The sequence below is a fragment of the Wasmannia auropunctata genome, unplaced genomic scaffold (assembly GCF_000956235.1).
Source record: "Wasmannia auropunctata unplaced genomic scaffold, wasmannia.A_1.0 LD336002.1, whole genome shotgun sequence".
NCBI lineage: Eukaryota > Metazoa > Arthropoda > Insecta > Hymenoptera > Formicidae > Wasmannia > Wasmannia auropunctata.
In genome coordinates this window covers 53885-77727 of record NW_012026888.1, presented here as the reverse complement: position 1 = coordinate 77727, position 23843 = coordinate 53885, and the positions used below count along the sequence as shown (strand labels likewise).

Sequence of the window (23843 nt, the reverse complement as noted above, 5' to 3'; positions counted from 1 at the left end):
CCCCCCCCCCCCCGAATGGCACAGCTCGCGTTTGAGGGTAGGCGATCGGGGTCGCGCGAGGCCGACCTGGAATTGCAAACGAAATTAACGAATCGAGCGCGCGCGCGGTGGTCGGTCACCGCGAGTTTGCGTTCGTGCCAAGCCGCTTCGAAAGTTCGGCTGAATTAGGGAATCTCTGTCAAATCGGTGGAAATACCTTGGAGTACGAGAGGCACAAACACGTGCTGCGATGATACGTCAAGGGATACGCGCGTGTACGCATTCCTTTTTTCAGTTTTTAATTGGAGGATTTGTTGTTGACACATACGCCGTCCTTCGCAAATTTTTATAAAAGTCAAGGAAATAAGTAAAACAATTCACAGTTGTTGCTAACTGCTACACTAAAACGCAAGTAATGCTTTGACAAAATATGGAGATAGAATGATGCTACGAAAAAGTATGTTATTAAAATGAAACGCATGTTTTTTTTCCTTGTGTGTGCACACAGTATGCATTTCATGAACTACGTATTTTAACGTCATATTACATCTGTTTCTACCGCCTACCTTAATTTTTGAAAAATGAATTTATTAGACCGCGCGCGCACACGCGGCCGAGCGCGGGCCGTGCTCTATTTCCGCGAAAATGAGATGTATTCTGCAACGTGAGCAAAGTTAGTTACCCGCGTTCGGAGTTGTAGTACATTATACCGGACGTGCTGCAAGAATTTATGATAAATCTTCCCCGGCGTTGGCTCTATATCATATTCTTTTTGTTATCCGCGTAAAAGTGTATCCGCGCTTTAGCTTATCCTCCATACCTTGTCTCGTTATTGCAGATGAAAAATCCGATCGATTAAATATGAAAATTAATCAAACTGCGCGCCGCGGTATAGTCAAGGAAACGGGAAAGAAATGTAGAAGGAGTGCAATAGCTTTTACCTGCAGGGTTGATTTCTTTTTCTAACGCGAGCTCTCTTCTTCCGGCACGGCCAAATTGCGCGTATTGTAATATCGCTCCCGTGCCAGGCGAAAAATAATACCTCGACGGCGTGCCAGGACGACTTCAATTCGCCTCTCCCAAATCCTCTTTCCTGACGCCGCGGTAATTTGTCCGTATCTATTTGACTTTACTCAAGACTGCAGTCGTAATTATTATTGCAGATAGAAAGCACTGCAATTTCGGTCCAAGTGTATTTGCGCGGCGCGCGCGAAGTACAGCTCGTCGCCTCGGCGTACAAACACAATTAACAGACGGAGCGTGTGCGCGCGGCGCGACGAAGCGCCAAGCCTCGAATTTACTTTACGGGACCTGTTGCCGGGGGTCCTTGAGTTTTGCCTTATTCTCGCCGGCATTTTCTCCCGATGCCATGTCGCTTTTATCAGTCCCGCCGCTTTGCTTTTACCAATAACGGCCGATGGCGCGCGGCGTGTTCGCGATTAAACTTGGATGAGGAACTTCTATTATAACTTGAATCATTGAAAATCCATATGTGACATGAAATTCTGGATTGATGAGTTCTTGAAATATATGTTAAATTTTATAGTGGGTAGTGAAGAAAATATAATTTTTATCGATTTGTCTCCACAGCCAAATCATATTACGATACTGAAATTTAAATCGATATTGTAAAATGATTTCCAACAAATAAACACGAATATATACACGTATATTGTTAGAAGGCCATTAAAATTGCAATAGTTGCAAAAAACGTGTCATATTGAACTCAACATGCAGCATAAATAGATCATAGTAGAATATAAAAATAAGATATTTCTAATAAAAATACTAAGTTATATTTTCAAATTCCGTACATCTCATGTATCATAAAATTAAATAATCTGCCATATAAATATCATTTTGATATCTTATATGATTCAATTGATTTTGTACTGACCGGCAGTGTGTGTGTTCTGATATTTTAGGTTTTTATTTTAAATTTTATTAAATTTATTGTGTATGAGACGAGAACGTTATAAAATGTAACGGCATTATCAAACACAAAATGCTATTTTTCTTTCGCATTTGTAAATACTGTTGCAATGCTCGACGAATCGCACAAGTTCCATACGCCCCTGTTAATTTTGCAAAGTTATTTCCGCGAGCCGCGTACGACGCGGCAGCGTGTTTTATTAATCATCTCTGCGCCGGTGAAAAATTGAATTTTTAACGCTGCAATCCGACAAAAAGCGTACATTGCAATTCTGAAATTTTCACGTACCTCCGGCAAAAAGCGACAATGTGTTCATGTTCGTGTAACACATTTTGTCAAACAAGTATTAAAATGATATGTTTATTTTTTATTAATTATTTACATTAGTTTCCCATTTATCAATTTAATCTTTACCGACACAACAAAATTTTACGCGAAATTATATTTTATAGTTAACATTTTCTAATTCAAAGCTACTTTATACAAAAGCACGCTGCTAATTCTTTAAACAGTTTTCTTTATTGCGAACTTAGAATGACTTTGTTAAACTTTATAAAAAAAAAAGTTCTTAATATTATAGCGCTATTTCTCAGATTAATAAACTAATATGCGTTAAATATAATGAATCGAATTGGATTACATAAGAAGTTTCGGGATTACATGTAAGAATTAAATAAGAGGTTTAATATGTTATCTTATATGTTTAGCATTTCTAGGAAATTCCAAATGATTAAGATGTTTAGACAAAATTAAGATCGGTGGATTATGATCAGTTTGCACCAGCTCTATCATTATTTCAGAGCTTTGTAATTTAAAGCGATTAATCACATTTAGATATTAAACTCGCTAAATCTAGTTCATCCGGAGAACACTCGGAGCGACGGAGAAATAATTAACGTCAACTAACGAGACGCGATTAATGCCTGCGAGTATATACAAGTCTGCGTGCATCGTCGCATCGAAGTCGGTACCGTCGCGTCTGCCGTCATTCGATTAGCGCTAAATACAATTTATCGGCAAACTTAAAAGGTGAAAACTGAAGATCGTAGCTTAGCGCGGACCGAGTTAAATGAGTTTGCGAAGTTGCGAATTAAATAACAACTTTAACGAGGTTGCAGGCTGCCTTAATGCCCGGCTAAACCGTGCTATATCCTGCCTTTACCATCTGTCTTTCTACTTAAGTGTTGACTAAAAAAAAACACATATACAAACCTTTCGTTTTTCGCATAAAATGAACGTCAGAAATCAGCAATTCGAAAAGCGTGTCGTCGTAGCATATATATTTTTAATAACTATTCGCGCATGGAAAGAACAATTTTGCTGGAAGTTTAAAAATTTTGCTGAATACAGATTTGAAAATAATTCTTGTTGGACTATCAAAATAATTTTGTTGGAAAGTTAAAAGCATTTGATAAGCATTTTTAACTTTCCAACAAAATTGTTTTGATTGTTCAACAAAAATTATTTTTAGATCTGTATCCAGCAAAATCGTTTTTTCCGTGCATATTATAAATATAACGTTATAATGCGTGACGTTTCATTTGTTGCTAATATTATTGCTTGCAGTCTGCCATGGAATCCAACAGTTTGAAGAAATGCCACAATACACCGAGGTCAATCCTGGCCAGGACGCGAAGCTGGTGTGTCGAGTCCTCGGCAAGAGAGGGCAGTGCATTTGGCAGAAAGATCAAAAGGTTTGCCTTTTTTTGTTTATTATTTGATGTTACTGTTTTGCTTTGAAATTTTTAGTTTATTAATTTTTAAATGGAAATATAACGCCTGAAACACAATTCTACAAAGCGATATTGCCCTTCGGTCATTTAAAATTCGCTATAAATTTATCCTACCACAAAGTTACTATGATAAATATTTTAGGTTTTTTTTTATTGAATTTTTATTATCGTAAATTATATTGAAATTACAAGAATAGCTGTTAGAGCGGTTTATTTATAATTATTCATAACAAATTTATTATGATTATCTGAAGAATTAGGTATTTTTATTTAAGAACGAAAAACCTGTTTGTGATAGCGACTGTGTAGCGAGATAACATCTAGGTATATTTTTTGCGCGTAAAATTTTCCTTTTTTTTGGTATAGATATTTTTTTGGTGTAGGTAAACAAATTTTTACTACCTGTAAACGAGTCGAATAAGAGAGCGAACTGTGAGTTGATCGAACGCGGCATATATTGTCGGGCGTAAGTACAAAGGCGAAATTGTTCTCTCGGAATGACCCGTCGGGGCACAAGCGCGGCGACACGGTTAACGTTTCTCGCTAGGTGCGATTGCGAAAATTGAAAAAACACAACGAAACAACGGAAGGAGCGCCGGCAGCTTGTGTGCGCGGTTGTATCGTAACTCAGGACATTTCATTGCTCCCGCTCCGCCCGCTTGTGAGCCCCACGGCAATCGACTTTTCCTCGTTCGCCGTACGAGCGCGTAAACTTCCAGATAAGTTTGTCCTGGGCGGAAGTGGACGTTATAGGACGCAGGACGATAAACGTTCGTTCGTTCGTTCGTTCGTTCGTTCGTTCGTCGTGGATCTAAAGAGGAAAGGAAACCTGGCCGCTTCAAACTTCCGCGGAACTCCGCAACATTGTTCGCCGACCAAGTTCCAGCTAGACACCGCTAGATTATTTTCGCGTATCGTACTGTCCGCTGCTGCTGCCATTTATTCTTACGTAATGTTATCTCTGCGTAATGTTAACTTGGTCGATCAGATAATGAAATAAATTTAATACAGAAATTTTATTTCTGTGATTTATCGATCGATTCGATGCTGGAATAAAATAAATTAATCTGTATGATTCACTTTAAAATCATGAAATTGACATTATAGCCAGGAATTCACCCATTGACCTTTCTTACATTGTGAATTCAGTTGAAGAAATAAGTAAGACACAATTAATACTCATCAATCTAATGATTTTATGTATTTTTTATTGCATTCGTTATTTTTATTTTTATTGCATTTCGCAAAAAGAAATATTATATTGCTTCATTTACAAAGTAATTTTAGTTAAATTATTTAAAAAATCTAAATTGCTATCAATAAAATTAAATTACAATATAATAATTTATAATAACAATATATACTAGGAGCTTTCCGGTTACTTCTGTAGTTAGCATTTCCAAGCGGCATGAGGAATACGTAGCATTATAATAAGAAGATTAGCACAAGTTATTCACTTTAAGCTACAGAGTATTTCAAATTTTCATTTTGCTCAGCTGTATAAGATTTACTCGTGTAACTCGTATGTATATATTATCCACGGGGCTTTAAATTTGATACATTTATCAAGCACAGATGTTTCTATATCTAAAACCCCGCGTGCGCGTATCGTTAATTCGAGGCTTTTGCCATTACGATTTATAGGAATACGTAGTTCACTTGTGATGTCGCAGCCATAAAGTCACAAAAGGAGTGATTTACGCGCGGTCCTTCGTTTGCTTGATCAGCCGGAATCTGGCGGTAACGCGTTTTCTCGCATGATAAATTCCCAGGCGCGCGCGCGCACACACGCACGCACGCACGCACGATAGCGAACTCGATATTTCACTTTAGCTGAAAACGCAAATACCGAACCGCTCGACGCTCGAGCGCGACCACCGGCGTCCGGTTCGACGGGCGAAAGTTAAAATTTCAATTAAATCGACGCGGACATCAAAAACAGCGCTTCTCGTCGTCCGCGGATCGTACCCCGTTTTCCGAAAACCGGCTTTCCGTGTTTCGCGTCAAGTCGCGCCGTCGCACATCCCAGCCCTCTGAATTATTGCAACCGGCGATTTGTACCCCACGTACGGTCATATACGTATATCTATAGAAATGCTCGTAATGGAGAATAACACGCTCCACGGACCGCGATGTATCCACGTTAGCGGTCGCGTAAATCCGCGATACATTTCTGGAAGACGGCCGCGGGTCGACTTGTATCGATGGGATCTTGCGTCTCTCTCCATCCCTCTCCTCCTCTCTCTCTCTCTCTCTCTCTCTCTCTCTCTCTCTTTTGGTATCGCTACAAACACATGGATGAATCTTCCCAATGCGCGCCACGTACGTACTGCAAGCCGAGGTCGGATATATTATATATACCTATATAAATATAAATATATATATATATATATATATAAACATATATATATATATATATTTGTACGTCTGGCGCTTGATTGGAGATGAGACGGGCCGGTAACCGTGAAAATACAGAATGATGCGCAGCATCCGCGGAAGCTGCGCGACGAAGAAAAAGCATCGTGGGAGGCAAACGCTTGATTGGCATGCTCGCGGCGTTCTATGCAAAGTCTCTTGAAGTGGTGCTCGCTTGCGCGAACGCAATACCACCGAGTTTAATCGAACGCGATCTCAGACGATCTAAAGGGCGTTTCTAAAAGAGAGAGAAATATGTTTCTAATATTTTATTATGTTTTAATATTTTGTTACTTATACGCGAATAAAACGAGTAACAAAAGACCGAGACATCGTCTCTCTAAAGAGATACGATAAAAAAAAATTAACAGCAATACTTTGTACAAAATTTATTTTCCATTTTGAGTTGTGTACGCTATTTTTTTTACTATAGTTACAAATTGAAACAGTCGTTTAGCGAAACAAACCGTTTATTTACCGTTGCAATTGTTTCACTTGACACTTTCACAGATAAATTTTATCGCATCTCTCAATCTCTTCTCTAGATATTTAATTAGCTCGTAATATCATTAAATCGCGCCGGTCTTTGCAAAGTTTCCCATCGTTCTCAAACAACTTGTGTCTAGTGTCACACGTCCGGATATGCACTCGTGTTACACGGAAGTGCCACGTTGGAGGACGTTAATCTCGTTGAAGTTAAAAAGTTTCACGGGGGAAGCGGAATCTCGTTCGCCTCTTGCAAGGATTTAAGCAACGTGATCTTATTGTATTAAGTTTAAAGCTAAAACGCGGCCTTCACGCGGGGTTCTCTTCCGGCGATTTCCTTTCTCCCTTCCGCGCTCTCTTTCTTTCACCCCGGTAATCACCCGTGGCACGCGTTTCATCTCCCGCAGGATAGGATGATCGTAAATTTAGTGGCGAACCCGCGCGCGACATTTATACACTGCGTAAAGCCGAAAGAACGGAAAGAGGAGGAGAGCCTCGGAAGAGAGTGGGGTCGCCCACGACGACGACGACGGACTGCGGAGCGTGCTTTAAATTGAAGTCGTTACAACGGCTTTCCGCGAGAGAAAAAAAAAGAAGAAACGGAACTTTCCGTATATCCGTGGATGAAAAGCCGCGACGAACTCGGAAAGCGAGCGCGTATGCCAGAAGGATGACTGTGGTCGAAACGGAGATAGTGAAAAGTGAGGTCGGTGGGTGGTGAGAGTTAAACGCGCGACCGTCTCTGTAAGAGACGCGAAAGGGGACGAATTCTTGAGTGGAGCATTACGAGTTTTAATTCTCAGCGGTCTCGTTCCTCCTTCCTCTTTGCTTGTCCGCACGAAATCATGCAACTTATCTTCGAAATGACGGCAATATTTAAAGTCCATTTCAGTTCCGTTAAAAAAAAAAACCTTTCACTTCTCGCGTCGTTGCCAGACGAAAACGCTTCGGATTTCGAAAGTTTCAGTTCTTATGAAATTTTCGCTGCGAAAATCTCGACGAATCGACTTTTCGCGCGGAGGCGGTGTAGTTAAATCTGTTTCTTTTTTTCAGCGACACGAAAAAAATATTTGGAAATGGGACGTTCAAAATTGCGATAATTAAAGTGCTCGTTCGTGCGTCGCTCGCGCTTACGTGCGATGGAACGTTGCAATGATATCGCGCGTGGCAATTTTCATTTTATTGCTATCGATTACTGTTTACTGCAGATGTTTGTTTCAATGGCCATCGGACTGTGAATAATAGATACTTATGAACATAAATGCATTTCGCTTTTGTAATTATTATACTGAGTACAGTCGGTCGAAGAATCGCTCATGCGTATGATCCAATTAGTTGAGAATAAAAAAAACACGTACAATCGTATTGAACAATATATGTATTAATTGCGATTAAATATAAACCAAAGATAGCCTGTGCTGCACAAATAAGAATTCATTTGAGCGTGTTTCGGAATTGTTATTATTGGAAAAACCAACGTTGATATTTATTTTGCAAATCGCGGATAAACCGGCAATTACGTGTGCAAAGTAAATTGTCTTTAAAAGCTGCCCGAAGTCTGTGCCACACGTGTGTTTGCTGTATTTCAAAGTTTCTCTATAAAGTGACTCAAAGTAAACTCAAAGTAAACTTTATAAAGAAGTTTCTCTATATTATATAGTATATCTTTAAATACTTTTCAAAACGTCTAAAGGAAAGAAAAACGCGTTTTAATGATGAAGCAGTTAACATACAAACAAAATTCCCCAAAAATTTTCATAAAAATTAGAAATAACAGTACAATTAACGGCAATAAAGAATTATCATTGTTAAATCGAAATTTCCTTCTGGCTGCTAGACATGAATGCAAAAGGTTTAAATGCCGCGCGAATCATTGCGATACCAATTGTCGAATCTCGCGGAAAAAGTCAGCACGAGGAAAATTGTCGTGTGTCTTTGTTTCGAATACAAAGAAAAAGAGTTGGAAAGGCGTACCTCTCATGGTGTCCGCACGTTAATAATGCAACCGCGGCGCGAGGACCAAGAAGGGGTCGTCGTCAGTTAGGTTTTCACGGTGGCTCGAGGACCGAACAAAAGGAAGGCGCTACATTGAGCGCGGGGCGCAAACCAGCGCGGGGCGAAGTGGAGAGCCCGGATAAGAGGCCGGTCCCTCGAGTGGCCTCTCTCACTTGGCTTAGGATATTTATCGTCGCCGCATCTTTCCGCACGGTACGGTCCATTGTGGTGTGCCCCGCGCCGAAAGAGTCCCGCGCGCTCGTCCCCCCCCCCTCCCTCTTGCCCGCCTATACGCGGCTAAATACTCCTAAAGGGCGGCGACGTAACGGCAAGGAGAGCGCAATATATCCGGTATTATACACTTGTGTACACACCGCCCCGTATATAACTGCGGCGTACGGCATCGCATGCGGCCGCGCGGTGTGCGTACCTACATTAATTTGCATATTAATTTGCGAAGGTAAGCCGACCTCGGTGACATTTGGATTAGAGAAAATATCGGCGGCGTTATAGAACCAGGCGCTCTCTCTCTCTCTCTCTCTCTCTCCGTCCGCCCGCCTGCCCGCCCGCTCCGCCGCCGCTTTTATACCTCGGGGATCCTCGCGCTCGCGCGCTACCTTGGGAATTATTTTACGACGGGAATTCAGCTTTGTTCTTGATTGCGCTTCGAAATGAAATTCCACGATACGCTTTGTTATACGTACGGCGGCGAACAAAACAAATTCGCAAACGTTGCGCGTATGCATATTATTATTTCTACTTAATGTTCCATAACTGCGGAGACGCTCTCCGTAATCGCGCTCGCCGTATTATCCCGACGGCTGTCCCGGATATTACGCGCTCGCGGGACAATGCGCGCGAGACGTTTGTACAACTTTTTAATTATGACACAAAAATTTTATAAGTGTTAATGTACGTACAGGAACGGTAGCGCACCGCCCGACGACGCCCTTGCCGTTATAACTTTCGCAGGCACGCACACGGGAGCAGGGCGCATGTACGTGCCTCGGCGACGCGTGAACTAATTTGCATATTAATTCATGTAGATAATCTGTTTTAATGACATCTGGATTAGGGAAAATGTACGCTTAATATATCACTCTCTGGCATCCCGAGTGGCTCGGGCGCGTTTCTCGGTGTATTAATAGATTTCGATTATATGACGCATCGATAATTCCACGTTGGTATACCGACATCGAGAATTGACGGCGCGCAATATCGTCGTGAGATCAGACGACAAGTTCTCTGAAAGAAGTTCTCCAAGTTTTATAAAGGGATGATTTAAACTTTAATCAAGAGGTAGTTTCATGTGAAACAATTAAATTTGACGTAGTCTTTTAATCATATTTTTCTCGATGCTGAACTTTCGAGCTTTAATTCCTTTTTCTTTTTCTATCAAAAATTTATTCCGTTGCAAAAAATATATCGCCCGTTGACTAGGAAAGAGGAGAAAGGGAAATATAGTGGCAATACGGCAAATACATTTTTTTCTCCCCCGCTCGTTTGCAGATCTATCTCCATTATCGAATCGGAGTCTTTCGAACGGGGACTGCTCTCGATATTCCGCAAGACAGATTTTTCATTAAGATTTATATACCGCCGAGAATACGACCGGTAATTTTTCAATTCCGTTCGCAGCAAAACCGTAATGAAATATCGCGCAGGATTTAATGCACCCGAAATGCTTCTGCAGTTTAGGAATGAATAGGAGGCTACTCCTTCCCCTTCCCCTCATATTCATATATTATGTAATCTGCTATACATAAATTTGTTAATTATGCGTAAATTTTTATTTACATCAATAATGCCAGTATCTAACAGTGTTAATAATATTTTGCTACGAGTCCTGCCTTACGAGCAAAATTTGCACGGTGGATTTTTCCAACGAGAAATGAATTTTCTGGTAAAGCGCGCATAAATATTTGTTATTCCGGCATACTTAATGAGCAATATGAAAAAAATGTTCATCATCTCCGCTATATGCAAATTCGTCATGATATAAAGTCTGCGCGCTTGGAAATATGCTAATTCGCCGACGTCGTTTTGTGAGCTCTCGATATTCAGTGCTGTCGGTCCTCCTTCACGCCTGTCGACTATTTCTTGCTTAAGCCGAGATTGCCCAAGTTAGATTAACTTTATTCAGAAGTGTATTGTGCATTTTTTCGCGCTCTTAAATATTTCCTTATTATCTCTTAAATATTTCTTTTAGGGAAAATGTTTTCGAAATATATTTCCTTTTAGGAACAAACACATATAGGAATATATACACTCACACATACACACACACACACACACACACACACTCGCGCGCGCACATATACAAAATATAATTTTAATTATCATCAATTTATTTTAAAAGAAAATTTATAATTTATTTTTATTAAAATATTTATATGTAAAATATCTTATAAATAACATTTGACATTCCCTCTTGGTTGTCAATATAAGTAGGTATCAGTAATTACATACTTTTAAACATATTGTAAAAAACCACAGAAATTTATTCAATATTAATTATTTAGATTAATTAAATTATTAAACGATGGGTTTTAATTATAATAATAATTTGCTAAAGTTCAGTGCAGAGTGGCATCTTTTGAATTTGTCACTGGATATTGGAGAGAAACAAAAGGTATAAAAACAATGTGCAGCATATAATTTTTATTAGGTACATCATACGTGATTTGAAATGTACAAAAGACGGCGATCGGAAGATATAAATTCATAATTATTCTCAAACATTATGCAAGCAGGAATATACCCGGCGGCTTGCCAGGTTCTCGCGGCGAAGAGAGAGTAACTTTTCATTATTGAACTTTTTGATAACATTACAACAGAGTCTTACTCGGCACGCTCGCTGGTTCTGCATTATCGGTTGTAATTTAAATTCGCGGAAACGACTTTCACCCTCAACACGCGTGTCGTTTAATAACAAAACAAAAATTTCAATACGTGACAAACTGTAAAGTGCGCCAAACATATAATTTATTTAAACGATTCGAAACATTTTATTAAAGAATTCTCTTCTCGCTGGAAAGAATAACTTGCGTAACGATCCGTTCACGGAACTGCTTTGAATAACTCAGATTTTTCTAAAATGTCGGGACGGTTTTAGAAGTGAATGCGCTCCTTGAATCGGGCGAGGGAGCTCCCATTGAAATTTTCGACGGGGTCCTCGCGTGATTCTACTTATCGGAAACAACAATGCAAATATCGTCCGACGCTTCTCAGAAGTTCTCCGAAGCTTCTCCTCGCTTGGAGTGGTCGGTGGGCGGGGAGGAAGACGACCTGGGAGTTGGGACTTGAATACCGTATTACTATCTCAGAGGTAGCGACGAAGGCTTTTCGCAGTGGGTGATCCTGAGACGAGATCGCCTCCGAAAGCCCGGAGATTTATGCCCCGCGCGGTTTCTCGTTACTTCCCCAACCAAATATCCTCTCCCCGGGCTTTTCTCTCGCCCGCTCACGCTCTCAGCGGTCCCCGCTCGTCCACCCGCCGTCCCGCTTCCCCCCCTTTCTTTTCCGGCTTGACTTTCTCCCGCGAAAGTGAATATTTATGAAAGATGTAAATAACGAGCGGGATAATTTTCTCTTCGCGAGCCACTCTTGTTTACAATACAAACGCATTCTCTCCTTCCCTCCCGTCGTTTCTTTCTCTTTCCCTCCGTACACTTCGCCATTTCCCATCCTCTAACCACATCGTTTCCGTTCGTTTCGTTTCGTTCCGCGCGTTGCATTGTTTGCACTTTCTGCGCGTCGGATGCGACGCATCCGTTTTACGCGTCAAAAAGCACTAGAATAAAATCTTCGACTTGCAGAAGCTTCAAGAGACGACGCGACGTTTGATTTGGTGATTTCGCGTGAGATGTCTGCGAAATGTCAAAATTTCTTAATGCTTTTACGGAGAAATCTCGAAAACAAACTGTGCGCTGCGATAATATAATACGCGAATTATTATAATGTCATTTTGCTCTCGTTTGTATATGTGCGCCATTTATTACGCGGCAGTCATTCGCATGAATCAAGTCTTCTAGCAGTGAATACACAAAGAGCTTTCAATTTCTTTCCGACTTCCAATGCACCGCTGTGTAAAAACGAGAAAAATCCGAGCATCCACCTCAAGCGGTGGAATAGCGGATTCTCGGAGAATTAATTTCGCATTAATATTTGTTCTCAATATATTCGTGGACGATGCACTACCTCGGCGCGCGCTATCTCGGCCGATCTTAGTCGATAAATCCCTTTGCCATCGCATGCACGTGATTTTCGCGAATTGAAATAAAGCGTAAAAAGAAAAAGCCGGCATTGCCTTAACAGGAACGATCAACCCCCGAGGAAACGTTTCATCACGGAATCTTGCAAAGGCACGAAATCACTTTCGTGAAGTAAATGCGCGAGATTTACCGCACCCAATTATCCATTCTTCTCCCGAAAATGATTGTTTCAACCGTAAATTCTCCGCGTAAATGTTGTAAAATAGACTCGTTTCTCTTTTACTTTATGCACGCGATACCCGGATTTAAACTGCTATTTAAAATAATAACTCGATATCCAACTTGTTAAGTTAACCTCTTTTTAAGTTCTTCAACGTATATCTTTGTGATTTCTTTCTTTTCAAATAACATTCTGATGTTGCGATAAATGTGTCACTGGTGTCAAGTTTTTTGAAAATTCATAGAACCTTCGTACATTAAGAAATATTTATAAAGAATTAAAGGAGATATGATAAATGTGTTATTAATGTTATTAATGACGTTAAAAGTGCAACAAACAGCTAAAACGACCTCGTGGATGCACAATCCGATGGAAATGAAGAGAATTAAAAACAGAACCATTCGCGAGAAAACTGCTCTGAGAAAAGTCACCGTTGTTCATTGAAAGGATTAAAATCCGTGCGCGCGCGCGTCGAGGATACAGCGCACACCGCTCGCTTACTTAATCGGTGAGAGAGAGAGAGAGAGAGAGAGAGAGGAAGGAAGGGGCGCCCTTTTCGTTTTCTTTCTCCTTTGCCCGCTTTCCCAACCGTCTTTGCCCCTGCCCTCTTCAGCTCGCCCGAACCTCTTCGATGTTCTCTGTGTTCTCCGGAGAGGCCGCGACCAGCAATCAACGTAATGCACCCGCAGACACACCCCCGCCCACCCCGTTGTCGGCGCGCACACAGACGCGAATGTAAGCATCGTAGAGGCGCGCGTGTGTACGAACACAGCTGACGAACACAGGCTTAGTCGCGGGTACGGCGAACGGCCTGGGTACATACCCCCGGGCCAAAGGCCCCGCTAACACGAGAGAGAGAGAGAGAGAGAGAGAGAGAGAGAGAGCCCTGGAGTAATGCAGACGCAATGGCAATCTCTTCGAGAGCAACGAAATAGATCGTAGGGACGTAGACCGATAGCGCAAAACCATTGGCGGCTAGTATAACCAGCCGGAGAGTGTTTCCTTTCTTTCTTTCTCTCCTCTTTTTTCCTTCCGAAACCTCCCTCGGAATTCTTGCCGTAAGCTCGCTCGTCACTGACGGCATATCCTTCTGGTAAACGCCGAAAAGTTCGTAACTTCGAAATTTGTTGCGCGCAGATGCTCCTCCTTTCTTTGTGTGTTTAGGAGGATTTGCAGGAACCCTCTTTGAGGTGGGAGGAAGGGGAGGATATATTCGGTTTCGAAAGGGAGAGATATCCTCTGCTCGGTGTGCATTCGAAAAATGCCTCGCGGCTTCTACGTGAGAGCGATGGTACGTGTGTAGTTTGGAAAACCGTTGAACTGATTCGCGGCGGTTTAACTTCTTAGGATATCGCAGAAGTTAGTATGCCTGCGTTACTTCTCATAGGCGTGGCCCACGAAGCAACTCGGAAATTCTATATAGCCTACACGGATATAAATCCTGCGTGGACTTCGATACGAGAAGCGCGATGCACTTCAGAGAAAATGATAGGTATATAGAATTGTTTACTAATAAGAAAAATATTACGAAATTAAAATATCGTTAATTGTTTCAACGCGTATTTTAATTCAAGTAAATTATTTTTTTTTATAGCAGCTACATTGTGCGCGAAAAGTAGTTTACGAAAATTAAATGAATTAATAAAATTAATTAATTAACTTTTTATGCTTTAACTAAAACGGAGCTGCACAATCAGGCTCCATAAATATAATTAAAATGTATAAATATATACACATACGCATAAAAACATTGTAATAAATAAAATATTATGGTATAAATAAAATATACAGTAATATATATTACTGTAATAATAGCGCTCGTGCATTCTGATAACGTTCCTTCAATTTCACCGCGAGGGGTCGAAGTACTCGCGAGATAGCGTAGACGTTTTGTGTAACACGACAGAATGAAAAGGAGATTATTTGAGAATGATGCGATATTAATCTATGACAATGACCTAGGACGTTAATTCGTGCCGCTAGTAATGCTAGTGTGCGCTAGAAACGTCGTTTCGCCCTAACACCGGGCAAGGAGTGTACGCGCCAGCAAACTCATTATTCTTCTTGTCCTGAGGGCGAATATCCCGCGCTCTTCGTCTACGCGCGAATAATCTTCGCCAGGATTTCGCCATTGTATTATTGTGTCTGCCACCGAGTGATAAACTGCGCATTCCGCAGGGAACACCGCTCCGCTCATTACTAATATAGTCGCACGACGGCGTCCTATCGTAGTTAACGGAGCTCTCATTGCATCCCCAGAGAAGCCCGAAGTTAAGGACCCGTCCGCTTCAAAACGGCCACCCCGCACCCCGGGAATTCCCGCGTAAAAAGAATCTGGATTCTTGAATTGAGTATATCATGAGCCGCGTTCTCATTCTGAAAGTAGCGAGACAACCCGGATGAAATGGAATTTATTCTCCACCACATAGTTGGTGTACTCCCCTGTGAACTATCTATTACCACTTGTTACTTTTTAGGAAAACTGCAAACGTAAGTCTAAAAACAAATTAACAGATTCGAAATAAGAAAAATTCAATTGAATTAAAACCGACTTGCTTACCGTATTACATTTTATTGTACATTGTAATTAGGATTACATGTACAATAAAATGGGAGTACATGTAATAGGATTAGATAATTATATACTATTTATTAACTTTTTCTTGTTACTTTTTTTAGGAAAAAATAAAGAAGTCCAGAAATAAATTAATAAATTTGAAATAAAAGATACAGTTGAATTAAAATTGACTTGTTCACCATATTACATTTTATTGTAATGTACATGTAATTAGAATTAAATAATTACATAGTTCCTTACTAGATTTTGATTAAGACTGTTTAATTATGTATAAGAGAAAAAGAGGAAGAAAAAGTCATATTAATGTTCTTATATTTTGTTTATCGGATCAGTCTAGCTTAATAAAAACGAAGAAGCAATTTGCAACGCGAACTCAATATCTTTCAGTAATACGCAGGCATCGCTAATTCAAGACAGCAGACCGCTGGCGGATTACGGAAACTCATTAACTGACTAATACCTTTAAACGACGAAGCTTTTTCGCTGCACGTACTAACGGAGTTGTGGTACAAACTTATGGATAAAACAATCTGAACCCGAACGATACGCCAACGATATACACGGTATATAATAGCCGTCGCGTTAACGTATCGCGCGATGCTGGGTGAAAGGAAAAGAACGGACGACTGAGCATAGAAGGATCAATTTATTATCGCGATAAAAGAAGAAATACAAGCGGGTATTATTACGAAAGTTTCAGAACATTTAATCATAAATATCGACAGCGATGAGGCCGAATAAAATTACTTTACACGAGCAAAAACTGATATAGAGTGCCGAGATAAGCGATAAGATGAGCGTAAGAACTGCTACACACAAATTCTTAGTTATAGTTTTGAGAAGAGGTGTAGTAGAGAGAGAGAGAGAGAGAGAGAGAGAGAGAGAGAGAGAAGAGAGGAGCTTCCTTCATTTCGCGAGAGACAAAAGCTTGTTGTAAGGCGGGAAAGAGAGGAGGGAAGATTAAAGAGCGAACGCATGCAGAATCGATCGCTGAATTACGGCCACATTATGACTGTGAAATTTGCTAGGGCCGCACTTTCCCGGCCGCAGTGAATTAATCCGCGAGAAAGAAGCTCGACTCGAGCGGCTCCCGACGCGGAAGCCGATGATTCATTTCGGAGGAAGCGTACGGGGCAACTGACGGGGCGAGTGAAGTTGCTGCGGGTGGCGGGGGTGCACCGCGGAAAAGGATCCCGGTAACGAGGTGCCCGATTAAACGATCGAAAGATGCTGACGTGCGTGGACCATTGTCTATAGGGAATTTGTCGGCGAAAATTATCGGGGTTTCTATTAATCTCGCGAAACTCTATCGCAGATGTTTTTAATATGCGCAGATGTTTTTAAATTCGACAAATGATGATTGCTTCGATAAACACAAGCCATTTCTCTGTTTCTCTGACATCTCTCTTAAGCTACTCGTTACTTATTGACTCGATGCATATGAGATATTGTATTCCGGCTCTCATAAACAGAATTATTCGATTGTTCCTTTTATATAAATCGATTCCTCTCGTCATTCTGCGTATAAAACTGTTGAAATAAGTAAAAGTAAATGCTTTACATAAAAGATCTTTCATATGTATCATATTAGAATATATCAAGAAATAAAATATTATATGTATATGTAGACATGTATTCAAATGTTTATTTTTCAATTATTTTATCATATTATTGAACAAATGATTAACCGTGTCAATGAATCTTTGAATAAAAAATTGATATAATATATGATATGGTTACGATTTTATTTAATCAGTAATAAATGGAATAAGAAATGTAATCAAATTTATATGTAAAAAGCTTATAATGTAATAATTTATAGAAATTCTTCTCTTTTTGTTTAGCCAATAGGCATGCACTTAAAAAAGTACGAGTGGGTGGGCTCGCCTGACATCGGCGACTGTTCGTTATGGGTCAGATCAGCCACGTTAGAGTTCGACGACGGACTCTGGCAATGCCAAGTGACCGCCAGTGATTTTACGACGCAGGACGCGTTAGCATCCGAACCAGCGAGGCTGGTCGTCAGAGGTGAGTGTTACACGCAAGTAGAACATAAATTTATTTATATTATATTTTAGCGAAAATCATTTTTTGACCAACAAGCGAGAGAAAGAATAAAAATCTTGATTTTCTCTAATATCCGTTTTATTACACGATTTTCAATACTATTCTAAATATTTGATAAACGACGTCGAAGATGTGCAGGGTGTCTTTGAACTGAGTGCCAAAATTGATACAGCACTTTAGGACATGAAAACAAGTCGAAAATGGCTAATAAACATATGTCCGATTTTGAATGGTTTCGGCATTACCGGATATTGAAGTTACTTTAGTACGAAAACATACATTGAAGTAAATATTGCTTAATATTCTTTATTCTATAACGATAATGAACCTGTTGAGCCAAGCTAGGTGTAACATGCTAATAATCTTATTTTGAAACTGTGGTGGTAAACAATTTCTATAACAATCTGGGGTAATTTGTATTGTACTTCAAATATTTATATAATATTAAAGATTATTTACCACCACAGTTTAAAATAAGATTATTAGCTCAACAGCTCCATTATCGTTATAATTTGATATGAGCCTTCCATAATTTCTCTAATTTAAATTTTATTCTTTATTCTGTTTAATTCTTCACAAAAGGTGCTTAAAAATCCCTCCTACCAGAATGAGATTCAGGATTTAGGACAACTATGACAACTGATACTTAATGCTTCCGATGTCATCCGCAAACCTTTTTTAAAAAAGCTGAAGACAATTTATTAATTCGTACTAGAAAAGACATATCCTGCATCAAAGTTGATGCAGGATATGTCTAATAAATATATGTCCGAAATCGGATATACGTTTATTAGACATTTTCGACCTACTTTCATGTGCTAAAGCCGCTGTACCAAATTTGGTGCTCAGTTCAGAATCATTCTATATAGATAGATACGGCAAAGGTAGATACCATTTCGTACAATAGTGATCATAATATTGCATCTATTACGGGATAATAATTACAAGGTAATTCGACACGTGATTGAGGAACCGAATCGTACTCAGCCGAATCGAGCCATCTTGTTTTCTCACGTTAATGGCGAAATAATTGATTTCGGAAACTCGCTCGTTAATGAAACGATCGACGCGATTGTTACACGTCGCGCGCAATAATTCGCATAACTCAATAAACACTCACGTAGCGATTCGCGCTGCGAGCTCCGTCGTTATCGTTACCCTCGGAATTACATTGCGCCTCATCGAAATATATATTTCGTGCTTTTTATCGCCGAAATTATGACAAATTAATATCTCTCGTCCGGGGATCATATATTACGCCATTAACGTATATACGTACGTCGATTAGTTGTATAATAAAACCACCCGGTCAACTACCTCGATATTTGCCTGGTAATCCCATATGACATAATTAGCACTGAAGCAACAGGATTTATTTCTGCGACGTGAAAAGGGTTTGCCGGGATAAAACTTCTTTTTTTTTTTAATCTTGCGGCTTGCAGTAACTAATTGCAATTTTCACCTGCATTAATATTTACAAAGATAAAATGCAAATGTGCATCGATATCGTGTGTGTAAAAAGATTATGTAAAATCTGATCGTAAATTTATATTAAATTCATCGATATATGAATTTGTAAGTAATACGATCGTATCTTTCTAGAAAAATATCGTGAACCTTCTAGTAAACATCTTAAGATCACTTTTTTCCAATTTCGTCCAAAGATTAAAAGAGCAATTTAGTGCTTTTGGGGGCGGGGGGGTGGGGAAGAGGGGGGAGGGGAGAGGAGGGCATGCTTGCGCCGACTGCGCGAGTGATGGCATACGGCGGGATTAATCCGTGCTAATTTTCTCATTCCAGTCAGCCCTCAGCGACCGCAGATAGAGTACGCCGACCGTCTAATTCTCCCCGGCAGCAACGTGACAGCCCGAGCAGGTGAGATCGCTACGCTCACTTGCAGAGCGCGGTATGGGAATCCTTCGCCTCTAATTAAATGGTTCGTAATCGTTGCACGTAGATTCCGTACTACTTAACTTGCGCGCCGCCGCCGAACCCCCCCTCCCCCACCCCCCTTGCTTGGCACGCGCGATCTCTCGCTTCGCGTGTCTCGCTCGCTCTCCGGTCTCGCTCCCCGTCTTCGTCGCCGCGTTTCCTTCCGCTCGTTTGCCCTCCCTGTTACGAGCGTAATTATTCGACAATTTATGGAGCTTACGGATTAAATGGAATGTATCGGTAATAAGGAGAAGGAGATAAACATATAATGGTGTCGTCGAATCGCTTGCCATTTCCAGCGAATTTTTAAGAAGCGTCAGTGTTCGAGATTAAATAAGAGTTGTAAAATTTTCAATTTTGCTGAAACTTAGTAATCACGTCGCAGCTCTAATGGGAATTGCGAAATTGTAATTTTCAAATCCCAAATTATTTTGATTGATGAAACATTTATTTCAGATTTCTTTTCCCTCCTCTGAATAACAACTTTAAAAAACCTGCTCTTCGCCGTGATTTTTTTTCATTGAGGGCTTTTCGGGAGCTCCGTGATTGAACGGGGTTGTCCTAGGTAATCAAAATATACGTCGCTATCGATTTCAAGGCGTCTTCCGCCGTCGGGCGCGCCTCTTCTTCGGCCGTCGTTGGAGCGCTTGTTCCCGCCGCTGCTCGAAGATTCCACGTAATGCATCGAGGACGCTGTCGATAGTGGAACACGCGCCCCATGAATAATCATGATCTATTCTGCATCGTGCCCGGGCGAAATTAAGGAGCTACACGATGCATTTTCGTTGCGACGGGAAAACACAGTCCGGAAGAGGGGTCTCACGCGAGGGATGGCAAAATTCTTGGTCCTCGGTCTTTTTTCTTGGATTCCCGACATAGTGCGACGGCCGGGCTCCGTCGAGAGCGTGGAAAGAGAGCTCATGGGAGAACGGGGGCTTAATAGTTTTACGGCGGAACAAAAACAAGCGCTGCGCGGGAGAGAGAGAGAGAGAGAGAGAGAGAGAGAGAGAGAGAGAAGCGCAATCTCTCTCCCGGCTTTAAACCTTGCAATTTTCGGTTAGCGGGACGGTGTCCGCAGAGCCTCGGGGTTGCGTTTCAAATTGTAGACGAGGTCCCTTGACAAGGCGACCGTTCTCCTCTGCCAGCCCTCAGCTGCCCTCGCTTACCCACTTACTCACTGGGAATTATCCTAATTGACACACGCGACGCAGCGCAGAATATGTGTATGCATAAACGTGTTAATTATGACCGTGCAGAGAGATCGGGGGCAAACCGCCCGGCGTGCAATCGACGGCGAGTATTGAGTTTCCATGCTAAAAAGACAATCGTCGACAAACGAGATGGCTATCGCGGTGCATGCGGTGTAATTGTTACGCAAATCGCGGGCAACATCCGAGATAAATTTAATGTGCGATGCAGCGATTGTGTAAATACTGTAAATATCAAACAATTCGCTTCTTTCTATATTTACGAGATACGAATTTATGTTTTTACATTACCCTTTCGTATTATCCTTCGTGCTATAATAACTGAACACCGAGAGGCTTAATTCACGAGAGTGCCGCCGTTAGACCGCGGAGTCGGCGAAACTGCAAGACTCCCGAAGAGCCGGAATTCTGAATAATCCGCGACGATGAGCCTTGATGGGGGAAAGGTCGGGTGGAAAGCAAGACGGGGAGGGCGAGAGGGTGTCGGGTAGAGAGAGAGAGAGCGAGAGAGAGAGAGAGAAGAGCGGCGGCGAAACGGCGAGGGGGGAACGCGTGCGGGATAGAGCGAGCCCGAAGATGACGAGGAGAGGAGGGTGTTGAAGGGGAGCGAGTAAGAGTTGTTGCAGAACAGCCATTGGAAATGCAAATTTTCGGGGCAATATGCAGGTACGTGGGCGAGACTGAGATGAGGACGTTGCGGCCCCAGGTAAACTCGACCGAGATAGATAATCCGCGCACTTGGGCGACCTACAGTGTTTGCGAGATTCTGGCCGAGCGATCACGTTACGGACAGCCGATCAGATGCGTCGCCATCCATCCGGCGTACGCCAATCCCACCATGTCATCCAGCACCGAAGTGAGATTCGACGTGCGGTGTAAGTAGACACAATTTTCTCGGTTTAAGATTTTACGAAAAAGGAACTCATTAAAGTCCTTGAAAATGTGCAAATGCGACGATTAAAAGAGAAGAATAATAAAAGTTGAAAAAAAAAGATAAAAAAAGAGAAGTAATGGCGACAGTATATGTAGAACGGCAGGTGCGAAAGTAACAGAAGATAAAGTTAATTTTTGTTTAATTTCAAGCTTGTATTTTTAGATCGTCTTTAAAGAGACTCGCCATTATAAAATGCCATCGCCAATTGTTCTTAGTTAAATGGAAATTAATTGACTTTCTTCTTCTAAAATGGATAATTATTATTAAGTTAAATCTCGTTAACGTAAGTGACGCCGTATGTGCAAAGGCGCGCGCTTATATACGCTATAAATACTCAGCGACGTGTGATATAAGTAAGTGGAGCCTTTAACAAACTCGGTTCGCGAACTCGTCTTCCTCCCCGAGAAAATAGAACTCCGTTAGAATAGTTTAATCCTTCGCCGTTCGCGAAGTTTGTGCCTGAATACAGACGAGTTTGTAATTGATTATGAACGATGACAAGAATCGTTGTCTCAGCGGATTATAGTGGCTTATTAAAGTCTTCTTAATAGGCACCACTAATTTGAGAATACGTCTAGAATCGAGAGGAAACGCGTACGGACGGAAAACTCTTATCTGTCGTGAAATGCAGAGAGTTAAAGTGCATGTATAATAGGATATGCCTACATATACACACGCGCGTTATAATTAGTAATCATTACCGCTTTGATATCTGTATCTGACAGGAGAGATAATAATACACACAATAATAGCGGCAATGAATACTATTGAATATTCGGTCGTATTAAACTTTGAACAGCTTTGCCTCAAATATGACATCGGCGGGCTTCGTTCCCATTACCTTCACTACAAAAGGACGTAAATATTAATCACGCGAAGCGGTATACATTAAATTTCAAAAGCACGTTGCTATATACATATATATATATATATATATATATATGTACTTACCAAGCGGCGAAACGGGACTTTCATTTCGTGCCTTTAACGATAAAGCTCGCCGAGAATAGTATATTTATAAGTTTGACGCATCCGCGCGCCCGCGATAAGAGTAATAGCTGCGCTTCACGCGTGCTTAATTCGTCGCGTAATCGCGCGAATCGACGATTGATGCACGGGAACACGACGCCGCGCGGCGTCCCGCGCGCGATATCTCGCTGTATCTTTCCTTTATACACTTATTCCGGAAATACCAGTTTCGATTAGCATCGACTGGACGCGGTTACGTGGAATCATCCGCCGCGCGCGGATCGAAAGGTCGGTGGAATCGAGCCCGAGGACGCGCGGTTAGCACCGCGGAGGTGACATTTGTCATTTGCGCGCGTGCGAGCGAACTGTGTTATTTGGAAAGAAAAATATAAAAATAGGCGAAATACGCATATCGTCGTGACGCGAAATGCGCGAAATTTCCTGGCGATCGGAGAGAAATGAGATTGTAGAAGAACGTAACGCGCCGTCGCAGCCGCGACGCAGGCATCGGTATCAGACTACAGGCGAATTGAATTATCACGCGGACCTTCCGCGCGACGGCGGCTGATGTGCGCGTGAAAGTGATGGATTAGACACGTGCGGAAATTATTTTCGAGAGGTTTCGATAGCGACACACGTATATCGCGATACCGCGTGCGATAGGTACACGCGAGGTGACGCAAACATTAAGTAACGGATTGTTATCACCCGCGTGGATGTGAAACGCCCGACGCGCGCGAGACGCTCCTCTTTTCTCCTATAACGCGAAGAAACACTGCAGAGCTCAGATTTATCGCTTCATTCGCGACGTGAAATTTGTAGGAAGGAGGGGGGAAAAACGGTAAAACAACGGGCTTCCGCCGTCTCATTAGGTAAACGTATAATGCCTGGAATAAACGAAATCCCGAACGATGCGCGCATACGCTCGACGAGAGACCGGGATAACTGTATTTACATCGTTTAACGTAATTAACGTTTTCGAGCCAGCTGTAACTGTTTCGCATCGGAATGTAATGCGCGGGTATTGAGGTACGTGTACGTATAATGCCGATTGTTGTCCACTGATCGCGATCATCCTCGCGATTACATTCCGCGGCACGATCCATGCATGCGTAGTATCAGGGCTAGGCACATATTTCAAATACTTGTACATTTGAAATACAATTTGTATTTTGTATTT

The 23843-nt window shown here is 41.4% G+C and overlaps 1 protein-coding gene across 1 annotated transcript in view; it reads left to right on the top strand.

Moving 5' to 3' along the window:
- Positions 1-23843, top strand: part of LOC105453133 (hemicentin-1-like) — a 173725-nt gene that overhangs the window by 127347 nt on the left and 22535 nt on the right. Inside the window, exons 2-5 of the mRNA XM_011694858.1 lie at positions 3479-3606; positions 17398-17581; positions 19421-19556; positions 21427-21635. Of these exons, the coding sequence (XP_011693160.1) occupies positions 3479-3606; positions 17398-17581; positions 19421-19556; positions 21427-21635 (657 nt within the window). The remainder of the gene's footprint in view (positions 1-3478; positions 3607-17397; positions 17582-19420; positions 19557-21426; positions 21636-23843) is intronic.